Genomic DNA, 14,534 nt, shown 5'->3' with positions numbered 1-14,534 from the left:
ATGACATTTTAAAAAGTTCCAGTAATTTTCCTTAAATTGGTTTTGCTTTATTCCATTACAGGCAGGGCAGTGAGAGGTGGCGGGGGTTAAATACATTCTCAATCTGGGACAGGAAGAGAAGAGTAGCAAACCAGGTAAACATGGTCAAGACATCATTGATTTTTTTGATCTGTCAACACAGAAAAATGAGTAATCAATTATGTTCAATTCTGCCAATAATCAGTCATATAGATCTTTCTCACTAAATAGATTCCTTTTTCCCTGCATACATTTGTACTTTTTCTATACATGTCAATATTGATATAGATTTGTAATATACCTGTTATCATAGCCATTTTCTATGTTATTCTATTTTCATTTCATTTATAATAAAAAAAAAAAACAAAGACAGGAAACAAGACATCTGCATTTAAATAATGACAAATAAGACACTGCTGTACATGTTATGGTGAAAAGGGAATGTGGCATCTTTCTATCGTGGTGCTGATAGCACCTACACTGGGCCGTGACCCACTGCAGCAAAGCTATTTCACACTGGTTGTTCAACACTGTGCTGGCAAAGTAGAGACTACTGTGAGAACATGGATTTGTGTGGTGTCAAACTGTAATCTGGTCACAGAGAGGCCTGTTGAGTGATACCACAGCAAAGCCATTTCTAAGAGTACAGCTTCTATAGGTCGCCACATTAACCCCTTCAGAATGGCTGTATTGTATCAGAGGTCACTGTAATGACCCCACTTCCTATTACAGAGTCTGTCTCTCTGCCATTACCATGGCAGCTAGTGGAGGCTGCTGAGGGGAGAACGGCTCATAATAATGGCTGGAACAGAGCGAATGGAATCAAACGCATACCTTTCCACAAATTCCGCTCCAGCTATTACCACGAGCTATTACCCCAATTAAGGTGGCACCAATCTCCTGTGATGTTCACACCCAGTACTTTTTCACTTGGACAGAGTTATTTTCCCACAGAGATATTCCCTTATTTTGAGAGTCGGCTGAAATGCACCAGCCTTTCCCAGCAACTGAAAGCCGAACTCATAGAACGCAAACCAAACTGTTACAAGAGTAATAATAAGGATAATAATAACATCAATAATAGTAAGAAACAACAGTAATAAATAATGTAGTATGTCTGATCCAACAAATACAACTGATATGAAATATGTTTGTAAAATGTAGTGAAAGTGGCCACTACAACCCGTACAGTTCAACCTCAATATGCTTGTGATTAACCAGTTTAAAGGGAACCAAAGACATAGAAGTCATTGACATAATTGTGTACCTCAGCAAGACCCCTTTAAGAGGAACAATCTCCTACAGTGCATCTCATGTTTTTTTTTTAGCATAATTGGCTTGGTACAAACACTTGGAGAGAGACATGTTTTGGGAGATATGTGCCATGGCAGTGGTGTAGGGATAGCTTCCTCATCCTCTCCAGGGTGTATTAACACCGTTTGAACGGGAATAGACTGATTGACTATTAAAAGGGAGCGATACCAAAATGTATCTTCTCCCTCTCAGAGTTAAACTTGAAACCTGTATCTTTGTTTTGTGAAAGTGTACATTTTGCAGTATTTCACAAACAAACAATATCACACTTTATAAATACATTTGGCAATACATTTTTGGGCAAAAAGGGGGCAAATTGTGCATTTTGATGTGTGTGAGATGGTCTGTATGTTAGTAAGAGTTACTGACTGACAAGTGAGTTCTGTTTAAAAAAATAAATGAACACTACATTCCTCATGCTATAAAAGACAACCAAAGACTAAAAACCACATTCTTAACATTTGTCACAATCACTGTTTTAAGACGCATCAATTCTCTATGATCTACACTCCTTCTCTTCCACACTGTAATTTCCTGATAGACCTGAGAAACCAAAACACAACGTCTTCTCTCTCTCTCCTCTCTATTGTTCAGCATCTGTCTCCGTTTTTTTTACTGTCCTGATATTAAAGATGAATAAGCTTTAGGCACTGATGAGGGAGGAAGGTGAGTTATGTGCCAATGAAAACCCCACCTAGTGTCTAACTCCTCCCTATCCCTGTTCAGTTGTCTCCCATTTGATAAAGTCACGTCACTGCAGGGCTGTATGGTACCATGTGTTGATGTGAGATAGTGTGTGTTGGAATGAGTCAGTGGTGAGGCTATTCACCCCAAAGCAGAACAGGCCCCTGGCATGCAGACAGAGATTAAAATGCATTATTACAATAGTAGTGAAAATGCTTTACACAGCTTTTGACACCTGAAAACGGAACAAGAGTTTTTCATCTCAGTCTTATTCATTATGGTCTGCCATGTCATGTCTTTGTAAGGTACTGTAACAGCATAGCAGATTGCATTCCATCGCATGCATGTTCAGTGATACTTTATCAGATAGATGCAGCAACGGAATAAGGAAAGAGGAGAGAGAAAGAGTCATGGAGGGACTGAGTGGGCCACTATACCATAGACGCCAGTGTGTTTTCTTCAGGGTAGGGACAGGGAGTGGAGGTTCGTAGTGAGTGAGTGGGAGGAGGTGCTCCGTCAGCGGGAGAGAGGTCATTGAGCTCACCAGAGGAAGAGAGGGGGAATGAGGGTGAGAGGGAGATGCCAGAGGAAGGGTCAGCAGATCCAGCAAAGGTACGCGGGGGCTTGGGGACCAGGTTAGGCTCCATTGTGGCCCGAGCCAGAAGCTGTGTATCGTCCCCCCTCTGTCCTTCCCCTGGCCCCTCTCCCTGACCATATGACCCCCGACCGGACTCAGACTCCCCGTCTGACAACTCCAGAGGCGGTGAGCCACTGCCATCCAGCCTGAAGAGAGAGTCCAGGTACTGTGCAAACTCCAGCACTGCCTGGCTAGGGTTGCCGTTGGACAGCTGGGCTGGAGGACTGGAGGGCGGCTGTGACTCTCCTGTCTCTGTTTCCCACCCTTCTGCCTCTACTCCCTCCTCCTCCCCATGGCTGATCCGTGGGTTGTGGGGAGCGTTAGGGGTGCTGCCTGGGCTGTAAATGCCAGGCATTTGATGGCAAGGGGCGGCACAAGGCTCTTTTTGTGTGAAAGGCTGACCTATGACACTCTGGGCCAGTGGTGCTGGGGAGTGGTGGCCACTATAGCGCGGGGTGGAAGGGGAAAGGCGCATGGGGTAGTCTGGGGTGGAGCCGGATCCCAGAGGAGTGAAGTAAGGTCCTGCCTCTCCCAGCTCGTGCTCTGGGGTGGCCTGGTAGAGGCAGTCGGCAGCCAGCAGCTCAGTGCGGGAGCTGAGAGAGGGGTTCTCCTCAGGGATAGGTGCATTCAGTTGGAAGGGAAGGCACCCCAGCATGGGCGAGCCCCTGAGTGCAGCTGAGGAGCGTCGGGAGTCCAGGCTGTAGAGGGACTCTGCATCTGACAGGCTCTCCATCACGGCCAAGGGGGCGTGGCGATCCCTCAGCTCCACAGTAAGGCGCTCCCTAGCCCCCTGCAGAACCACTGACACTGGGGGAGGGGGGCACTCCGCAAAGCCATCCAGTGATATCTCAGAGCGAGCACAGGAACTGAGAGGGAAAGAGGAGGAGCGCAAAATAAAGGGGGGAGATTAGAGGGGAGGGAGGGTGTGGTAACAGATTCACCAAATAGAGGAACATATGTTGTTTTTTTTAAATGGGTCAGAGTAACAAGTGAAATTATTTAATGAAATAAAAATAGGATAGAATGGAGGCAGAAATTGTAAGGGGTCAAGTAAGAAAAAAGTAGAATACAGTAGGAATAATAAGATGGATGTGAGTAAGGGGGGTATTATAGAGAGTAGAGATGATAGAGTGATAGAGGAGAGGGGTTGGAGCACAGAGGGGTAAGAGAAAGGGATAAAGGGTTAAGGCTACACTTCACAAATCACTACCAGTAGACTAGACTACTTCGGTTCTCCAGGGGCTAAACCAGAGGGGAGTGAGGGGGTAACTGTACTACCATACGTTGCCACTGATCTGGAGTCAGACCAATGACTGTGGGTCAAAGAGTGAGGAGCATGCATGGGAGAAAGGTACAGTGGCAGAGTTAATGCTGTCATGCTTTACTTATCTGAACACATAGAAGAACAAACTTTGAAGGACTAGGTACATTCTTGCAGACTCTTGCACATATTGTACATTCAACGGCCAAAATAAAGGAAACACCAACAAAGTGTCTTAATAGGTTGTAGGGCCAACACGAGCCAGAACAGCTTCAATGCACCTTGGCATAGATTCTGGAACTCTATTGGAGGGATGCAACAATCAATTTCATGCTCATCCACCATTCAGTGGATAGGGGCCAGAGCCATGGTAGCTAAAATGTAAAAACAGCCTGCACAGCATTTTTAGACATGACCCTAAGCATGATGGCATGTTAATTGCTTAATTGACTCAGGAACCACACATGTGGAAGCACCTGCTTCAATATACTTTGTATCCTTCATTTACTCAAGTGTTTCCATTATTTGGGCAGTTACCTGTACACATGCATGAGATTTTGATTATACAGTCAGTCAGTCAGTCATACATGTTCCCAGTCTCTGCCCAGACCCTCCCAAAGCTCCACCCATATCCCAGTGGACTAACCGAACGCTGCTGTTCCTGCGGTGTTGGGTGGTTGGGGTGGGTTGTTGGGTGGCAGGAGGCGGGGCGGCTGCCATGAAGATGGTCTCTGGGTTCAGGTCCACCTCGGTTGGGCTCACCATTACCTTAGCAGCCGACAGCAGGGCTGTCTTCCCTTTGTTATAGTTCTCCAGCACCTGTCAATAACACGGTAGGAGGAGCAGTCAATTTACTGCTACCAGCATTGTTGACATTATTGACTGATTTGGAGGCTCTGGAAGGACTGAAGGAGGGAGAGCAGTAACAGTGAACAGTAAGGATAATTTAAGTGCTGTAGAACTGGAATTGCCTGTATATGTGACAGGTAGGCTAGTACAGGAAAAAGTGAATGTTAAGATTATTGAAAACAAGGCATTGGAGACAAGTCAATACTGTGTCAAGTGATGGGAAAGATGAAGGTCAGAAACACTAAGTCCATCCACCCTCATTTGTTTAAGCATGGTACTTGAATACTGAACAAACCTGGATAGCACAGGTAAACACCAAACCCGAGTAGATCCCAAAGTCATGCACTATACCCCTGGATACAAATCACAGACTTTCACCTTACATGTTGCTGCAGAAGTATTCCATAATATGTAGGCCTACGCAGATGTATGTGTGGTGTGTACACCCTAAGTAGGTTACTCATCTAAACTGATGAAAAATAAAAAGGAGAGCAGAGAGAGCACAGACAACAGTTACTACACACTCATGGTAATCACATCACCACACAGAGAGCACAGACAACAGTTACTACACACTCATGGTAATCACATCACCACACAGAGAGCACAGACAACAGTTACTACACACTCATGGTAATCACATCACCACACAGAGAGCACAGACAACAGTTACTACACACTCATGGTAATCACATCACCACACAGAGAGCACAGACAACAGTTACTACACACTCATGGTAATCACATCACCACACAGAGAGCACAGACAACAGTTACTACACACTCATGGTAATCACATCACCACACAGAGAGCACAGACAACAGTTACTACACACTCATGGTAATCACATCACCACACAGAGAGCACAGACAACAGTTACTACACACTCATGGTAATCACGTCACCACACAGAGAGCACAGACAACAGTTACTACACACTCATGGTAATCACATCACCACACAGAGAGCACAGACAACAGTTACTACACACTCATGGTAATCACATCACCACACAGAGAGCACAGACAACAGTTACTACACACTCATGGTAATCACGTCACCACACAGAGAGCACAGACAACAGTTACTACACACTCATGGTAATCACGTCACCACACAGAGAGCACAGACAACAGTTACTACACACTCATGGTAATCACATCACCACACAGAGCACAGACAACAGTTACTACACACTCATGGTAATCACATCACCACACAGAGAGCACAGACAACAGTTACTACACACTCATGGTAATCACATCACCACACAGAGAGCACAGACAACAGTTACTACACACTCATGGTAATCACATCACCACACAGAGAGCACAGACAACAGTTACTACACACTCATGGTAATCACGTCACCACACAGAGAGCACAGACAACAGTTACTACACACTCATGGTAATCACATCACCACACAGAGAGCACAGACAACAGTTACTACACACTCATGGTAATCACATCACCACACAGAGAGCACAGACAACAGTTACTACACACTCATGGTAATCACATCACCACACAGAGAGCACAGACAACAGTTACTACACACTCATGGTAATCACGTCACCACACAGAGAGCACAGACAACAGTTACTACACACTCATGGTAATCACGTCACCACACAGAGAGCACAGACAACAGTTACTACACACTCATGGTAATCACGTCACCACACAGGTAAATATGTTATTTGTCTTTAATGAGTTAAAACACAAAATGAAAAAAAGCATTATTCAAAAACATACAATATCATTAATAAATATGAAAACATGTGGATCACAAGCCATGCATTTTCTTAAACACATTGTGACATGGAATACAACATTACAACATGAACATGACAAATGGCTATAATGAAACATGAAAATAAATGATAATGGGAGTTAACATTGAACAAACATGGATGGTATTGGTATGAAAGCTGTGTGTAACAGGAAGAGATGGACAGAGGGATGTGAGTAAAAACAGTCAGCTAATGATGGGTGTCAATCAGCATAGAAAAAACTAAATGAAGTACAGTACTTTTCTGGACATAATTATAGCACATACTGAGAACCAGGTGAAAGACCAATAAGGCAGCAAGCAGCATGACCTTAATATTTCCATAGCAACAACAACAGAAAAAGGCACATCAACACCCCAGCAGCACCATAGGGGACACAATCAGAAACAAAGCCACCAAGATCAGATACTGTAAAAAAAAATCAACCCGTAGGTGCATCTCCCACAGCGCAGAACAGCACCAGGGAAGTACTGTTCTGCCTCCATGACCAGTGATTGACTTGGACTTAAATAGGTGCTGGAACTCATTTTGAGAGCTGGTACTGTTCACATTTAGGTGCTTGAGCTAGGAAAAGGAGCACAAGCAGTAGAAAATGTGAGGTGCAGGTATTCAGCTCTAGTGAGCTACTGCCCAAGTCAAGCACTGACCATGACTAATAGACAATCACGTTCTCCCTCTTTGTAACGAACCCATTGAGATATATTATTAGGTCAATTTATCTTTTGACTAATTATATCAATGAATTGAGCATAAACGAGGGCTAGCGTAGTGCTCCATCATCTCACTAATATAAAGTGAACTGGTCTGAATGGTGGGAGGTTATTTCAGGCTGGTCAATCTGTACAAGTAGTCATCACTGTCAGGTAACAGGCTACTCTAATTTAAAACCAGCCATTAGAATCTATTTGATGTGACCACACAGTCTACAGGAGCCTGGTTGCCAGTCTGTTTGTGCCATCATGCCAACTGTGGGGGAATCAGAGGACTCAGAGACACTTAGCACATCCTCCTTACTCAGGACACCTTGAGCTGCCAATTTGCAACAGCAGGAGGCCACAAGGAATAACGAGGAGGGGTTAGTGTTGGAGAAATGGGGGTAACCATGGAAACCTCACTGCATCTAGAGAAAAGTGTGTATTAGTTAGTAAGTAGGGTGTGTGGTGGTTTCTCAATATGAACAATTTGAAGCTAAAACAAAGAGCAAGACAGGGTTTGTAAGACTGAAGAGGCAGAGGAGGACTGAGCTGGAGAGGCAGAGACTAATGTTAAACCAGAAGATTTGGGATAGGTAGTGGGAGGGTGGTGGATGGTGGATTTGAAGAGTCTACTTGGGTAGATGAAGGGGTATTGGATAGTACAGGTTCAGAGGGGCTTGGTGGAAGGGTACACCTGTAAGAGGAGGGGGTCTGTCTGCCATGATTGTGGGGGAAAGGGTAGGTCTGTTTGGGGGATATGTGATGCTTGAGGGAAAGAGAGTGGGTGTGACAGAGGTGTAGAGAACAAGTCAGTTTTCTGAGTAGAGGGGCCATTCGATAATTGGGAGACGGCGGGTTGGTCTATGTGGGAGACGGCGGGTTGTTCTATGTGGGAGACGGCGGGTTGGTCTATGTGGGAGACGGCGGGTTGTTCTATGTGGGAGACGGCGGGTTGTTCTATGTGGGAGACGGCGGGTTGTTCTATGTGGGAGACGGCGGGTTGGTCTATGTGGGAGACGGCGGGTTGGTCTATGTGGGAGACGGCGGGTTGGTCTATGTGGGAGACGGCGGGTTGGTCTATGTGGGAGACGGCGGGTTGGTCTATGTGGGAGACGGCGGGTTGTTCTATGTGGGAGACGGCGGGTTGGTCTATGTGGGAGACGGCGGGTTGGTCTATGTGGGAGACGGCGGGTTGGTCTATGTGGGAGACGGCGGGTTGGTCTATGTGGGAGACGGCGGGTTGGTCTATGTGGGAGACGGCGGGTTGGTCTATGTGGGAGACGGCGGGTTGGTCTATGTGGGAGACGGCGGGTTGGTCTATGTGGGAGACGGCGGGTTGGTCTATGTGGGAGACGGCGGGTTGGTCTATGTGGGAGACGGCGGGTTGTTCTATGTGGGAGATGGCGGGTTGGTCTATGTGGGAGACGGCAGGTTGGTCTATTTGTGGGGAGGTATTTGATGGTTCAGTGGGGGAAAGACTACCCATAAGAGGAGGGTTAGAGTGTGTTTGGGGAACAGATGCGGTATCTGTAAGAGGGGTAGATGGCAGCTCTATTTTGGGGGTAGAGGGACAATCTGAAAGAGAACAGGGAGAGGAAAGGTCTTTGCGGGTATCAGAATATGTATTTGAAAGAGGAGAGAAAAAGAGTGGGTATTTCTTGGTATCAGAAGAGCTATCTGAAAGAGGAGAGGGAGAGAGTGAGTCTTTCTGGGCGTTAGAGGAGGTATCTGAAAGCAGAGGTGTAGAGGGCAGCTCTGTTTCAGAGGTTATGACCACAACAGTGCTGGCTGGTTGGCCCTCATCCTCCATCGGCTCTGCACCTGCCTGCTCAGAACTGAGACCAAATGGTTCCAGTACCTGCAGAGACATCATAAGTATCACACAGACATACAAACACACCACTGCAGTTTCAATCACACAACACCATGCTTACACCAATACCCAACACACAGCAGACACACTCCAACACCAATGCAGTTCCATTAGAGTAACCTCAGTATTGACTAAGCATGTAGTGCCTGTGGAGCAGACCAGACAGAACATCCAGCACACCGTCAGTGAACAGCACCCTTCACCAGCTACAGCACAAGAAAACACTAGGTTAGTTCTAACTATTAATTGAAAACATACAATTGTTAGGAAAGATTTTACAGACAGAAACCCACAAACACATTCATACATACAGTTGAAGTCAGAAGTTTACATTACACTTAGGTTGGAGTCATTAAAACTTGTTTTTCAACCTCTCCACAAATTTCTTGTTAACAAATTATAGCTTTGGCAAGTTGGTTAGGACATCTACTTTGTGCAGGGCAAGTAATTTTTCCAACAATTGTTTACAGACAGATTATTTCACTATCACAATTCCAGTGGGTCAGAAGTGTACATACACTAAGTTGACTGTGCCTTTAAACAGCTTGGAAAATTCCCGAAAATGATGTCATGGCTTTAGAAGCTTCTGATAGGCTAATTGACATCATTCGAGTCAATTGGAGGTGTACCTGTGGAAGTATTTCAAGGCCTACCTTCAAACACAGTGCCTCTTTGCTTGACATCATGGATAAATCAAATGAAATTAGCAATGACCAAGTCTGGTTCATCCTTGGGAGCAATTTCCAAATGCCTGAAGGTACCACCTTCATCTGTACAAACAATAGTACACAAGTATAAACACCATGGGACCATGCAGCTGTCACACCACTCAGGAAGGAGACGCGTTCTGTCTCCTAGAGATGAACGTACTTTAGTGAGAAAACTGCAAATCAATCCCAGAACAACAGCAAAGGACCTTGTGAAGATGCTGGAGGAAACGGGTACAAAAATATCAATATCCACAGGAAAAAAAGTATATTGACATAACCTGAAAGGCCGCTCAGCAAGGAAGAAGCCACTGCTCCAAAACCGCCATAAAAAAGCCAGACTACGGTTTACAACTGCACATGGGGACAAAGATCGTAATTTTTGGAGAAATGTCCTATGGTCTGATGAAACAGAAATATAACTGTTTGGCCATAATGACCATCGTTATGTTTGGAGGAAAAAGGAGGAGGCTTGCAAGCCGAAGAATACCATCCCAACCGTGAAGCACGGGGCTGGCAGCATCATGTTGTGGGGGTGCTTTGCTGCAGGAGGGACTGGTGCACTTCACAAAATAGATGGCATCATGAGGCAAAAAAATTGTGGATATATTGAAACAACATCTCAAGACAACAGTCAGGAAGTTTAAGCTTCATCGCAAATGGGTCTTCCAAATTGACAATGACCCCAAGCATACTTCCAAAGTTGTGGCAAAATGGCTTAAGGACAACAAAGTCAAGGTATTGGAGTGGCCATCACAAAGCCCTGATCTCAATCCTATAGAAAATGTGTGGGCAGAACTGAAAAAGCGTGTGAGCAAGGGAGGCCTACAAACCTGACTCAGTTACACCAGCTCTGTCAGGAGGAATGGGCCAAAATTCACCCAACTTATTGTGGGAAGCTTGGCTACACAAAACGTTTGACCCAAATTAAATTTAAAGGCAATGCTACCAAATACTAACTGAGTGTATGTAAACTAATGACCCACTGGGAATGTGATGAAAGAAATAAAAGCAGAAATAAATAATTCTCTATTATTATTCTGACATTTCACATTCTTAAAATAAAAGTGGTGATCCCAACTGACCTAAGACAGGGAATTTTTACTAGGATTAAATGTCAGGAATTGTGAAAAAACTGAGTTTAAATGTATTTGGCTAAGGTGTATGTACAGTGGGGCAAAAAAGTATTTAGTCAGCCACCAATTGTGCAAGTTCTCCCACTTATAAAGATGCGACGCCTGTAATTTTCATCATTAGGTACACTTCAACTATGACAGACAAAATGAGAAAAAAAAATCAGAAAATCACATTGTAGGATTTTTTATGAATTTATTTGTAAATTATGGTGGATAATAAGTATTTGGTCAATAACAAAAGTTTCTCAATACTTTGTTATATACCCTTTGTTGGCAATGACAGAGGTCAAACGTTTTCTGTAAGTCTTCACAAGGTTTTCACACACTGTTGCTGGTAACACCCTGCCCATTCCTCCATGCAGATCTCCTCTAGAGCAGTGATGTTTTGGGGCTGTTGCTGGGCAACACGGACTTTCAACTCCCTCCAAAGATTTTCTATGGGGTTGAGAACTGGAGACTGGCTAGGCCACTCCAGGACCTTGAAATTCTTCTTACGCCACTCCTTCGTTGCCCGGGCAGTGTGTTTGGGATCATTGTCATGCTGAAAGACCCAGCCACGTTTCATCTTCAGTGCCCTTGCTGATGGAAGGAGGTTTTCACTCAAAATCTCACGATACATGGCCCCATTCATTATTTCCTTTACACGGATCAGTCGTCCTGGACCCTTTGCAGAAAAACAGCCCCAAAGCATGATATTTCCACCCCCATGCTTCACAGTAGGTATGGTGTTCTTTGGACGCAACTCAGCATTCTTTGTCCTCCAAACACGACAAGTTGAGTTTTTAACCAAAAAGTTATATTTTGGTTTCATCTGACCATATGACATTCTCCCAATCTTCTTCTGGATCATCCAAATGCTCTCTAGCAAACTTCAGACGGGCCTGGACATGCACTGGCTTAAGCAGGGGGACACGTCTGGCACTGCAGGATTTGAGTCCCTGGCGGCGTAGTGTGTTACTGATGGTAGGCTTTGTTACTTTGGTCCCAGCTCTCTGCAGGTCATTCACTAGATCCCCCCTTGTGGTTCTGTGATTTTTGCTCACCGTTCTTGTGATCATTTTGACCCCACGGGGTGAGATCTTGCGTGGAGCCCCAGATCGCTGGAGATTATCAGTGGTCTTGTATGTCTTCCATTTCCTAATAATTGCTCCCACAGTTGATTTCTTCAAACCAAGCTGCCTACCTATTGCAGATTCAGTCTTCCCAGCCTGGTGCAGGTCTACAATTTTGTTTCTGGTGTCTTTTGATAGCTCTTTGGTCTTGGCCATAGTGGAGTTTGGAGTGTGACTGTTTGAGGTTGTGGACAGGTGTCTTTTATACTGATAACAAGTTCAAACAGGTGCCATTAATACAGGTAACAAGTGGAGGACAGAGAAGCCTCTTAAAGAAGAAGTTACAGGTCTGTGCAAGCCAGAAATCTTGCTTATTTGTAGGTGACCAAGTACTTATTTTCCACCATAATTTGCAAATAAATTCATAAAAAATCTTACAATGTGATTTTCTGGATTTTCTTCTCATTTTGTCTGTCATAGTTGAAGTGTACCTATGATGAAAATTACAGGCCTCATCTTTTTAAGTGGGAGAACTTGCACAATTGGTGGCTGACTAAATACTTTTGACTTCAACTGTAGAACATTCATCCAGTGTCATCACCTGCCAACTCAGTGCATGAATGAGGTTTGATTAATTGATACTTCCCTCAGTGCACTTCACCAGCGCTCCGCTACCTTATTCTGTCACCTTCCCCAACAGAGCATCTGACCAGGACCCCTACAATCTAATTTTATCTACAGGAAACCTCCAGTCATCCCATCCAACACACAAAGGAAACCCAGACAGACATGGACAGTGTATCTATTATATTCACAGACCTTGTTGAGTCCCTCCATCACCATGTGAGGCATGTGCTCGTTTAGCATGGCAGGGGAGATGATGACCTCGTTGAAAGACTTGTTATCCCCCCAGAGAGCTGAGTAGGTGGGTTCCTCCTGTCCACAGCTACACACAGAGAGAGGGGCATGCTAAATTATATACGCAGCAAAATGATGTATACATGCACATTTATACCAAAAGTAATGTCTGCGTTAAGCCAGTCTTTTCCCTCGTACAGTTTCTATCCAATTAGCATAAAACATGTCACCCTAGATGTGTACTAAACTGACTGGTAGTATACACTGTCCTCACCCACCTGGAAGAAAGGAATGCATGTGAGGATGCTGTTCATCAACTACAATACCGCTAGCTCACCACAAAGCTCTCCGCCTTGGGACTGAACTCCTCCCTATGCAACTGGGTGCTGGACTTCCTGACGGGCTGCCCCCAGGTGGTGAAGGTAGGCAACATCACCTCCTTCACACTGATCCTTAACACGGGAGCCCCACAAGGGTGCATCCTCAGTCACCTACTGTACTCCCTGTATACCCGCGACCGGGTGGCCTCACAGTCCCAACTCCATCATCAAGTTACTGATGTGACAAGACGGTCTACAGAGAGGAGGCAGGCATTCTTACGGCGTGGTGCCAGGTAAACAACAAATCCCTCAACGTCAGCAAAACAAAGGAGCTGGTTGTGGACTTCAGGAGGAACCAGGCTGAGCACGCTACCATCCTCATCAACAGGGCCGCCCTGGAGACGGTCAAAAAAAAGTTCATCGGCATAAACATTTCCATGAAGCTGAAATGGTCAAACCACACAGATACCGTGGTGAATATGCTTCAGCGCATAAAGCGGCGGGAAGGATAATTGGTATAGATCAAGAATCAGCCACCAACCTGCACACAAAAACCCATCCTCCTAAAACTTGAAAGCATTTTACAGGACACTACTCATCCCCTTTACTCAAAACAGATAGATATGGGACTCTTTCATTCCAACAGCCATTAGGCTGTATAATAGATAGTCTGTTGGTCCCTCAGGTATACAGCATATTGCACTTTCACTTTAAACGTGTAGCTATAGCACTTTGAATTAATTATTTTGTGTAGTTTCATGTTTTATGTCAAGTATTTTTAAGCAGATGACCAAACAAATTTCCCCCTAGTGGGATAATAAAGTTGATCGTAATCTCTGAAGGAGGCATGACAGCAACTCTTCAACCTCAAGAGGCTGAAGAAATTTGGCCTGTCCCCGAGGGCCCTCAGTGTTCTTTAGGAGCACCATCGAGAGCATACGGTTGGGCTGCATCACAGCCTGGTACGGCAACTCCGCCGCCGCTGACCGCAAGGCTCTACAGAGGGTGGTACGCTCAGCCGAACGCACCATTGGGTGCACACTGCCTGCCCTCCAGGACACCTACAACACAAGGTGTCGCAGGAAGGCCAAGAAGATCATCATGGACCTCAGCCACCCGAGACACGGCCTGTTCTCCCTGATTTCAACAATCAATATAGGTGCATCATGGCAAAAACTGACAGACTGGCCAATAGCTTCTAACCCCAGATCATCAGGCTGCTGAATAGCCACCAATAGGCTGCTACCTGCTCCCCCTGTCCCTCTCCTGCCCCCGGACTTCATTTGACCTCCACCGCAACAGACATTTATCCTCCCCCCTGCCCCCCCTCAAC

At 45.2% G+C, this 14,534-nt stretch overlaps 1 protein-coding gene across 1 annotated transcript in view; it reads right to left on the bottom strand.

The window, feature by feature from the left end:
• Positions 1-380: 380 nt before the first annotated feature.
• LOC139411557 (diacylglycerol lipase-alpha-like) overlaps positions 381-14,534 on the bottom strand; it is a 42,508-nt gene continuing 28,354 nt past the window's right edge. Inside the window, exons 18-20 of the mRNA XM_071158048.1 lie at positions 12,843-12,969; positions 4,561-4,733; positions 381-3,519 (exon numbers count right to left, since the gene is read on the bottom strand). Of these exons, the coding sequence (XP_071014149.1) occupies positions 2,448-3,519; positions 4,561-4,733; positions 12,843-12,969 (1,372 nt within the window). The 3' untranslated portion in view covers positions 381-2,447. The remainder of the gene's footprint in view (positions 3,520-4,560; positions 4,734-12,842; positions 12,970-14,534) is intronic.

This window comes from Oncorhynchus clarkii, chromosome 6, assembly GCF_045791955.1.
Source record: "Oncorhynchus clarkii lewisi isolate Uvic-CL-2024 chromosome 6, UVic_Ocla_1.0, whole genome shotgun sequence".
Taxonomy (NCBI): domain Eukaryota; kingdom Metazoa; phylum Chordata; class Actinopteri; order Salmoniformes; family Salmonidae; genus Oncorhynchus; species Oncorhynchus clarkii.
This window is presented reverse-complemented; position numbering and strand designations above follow the sequence as displayed.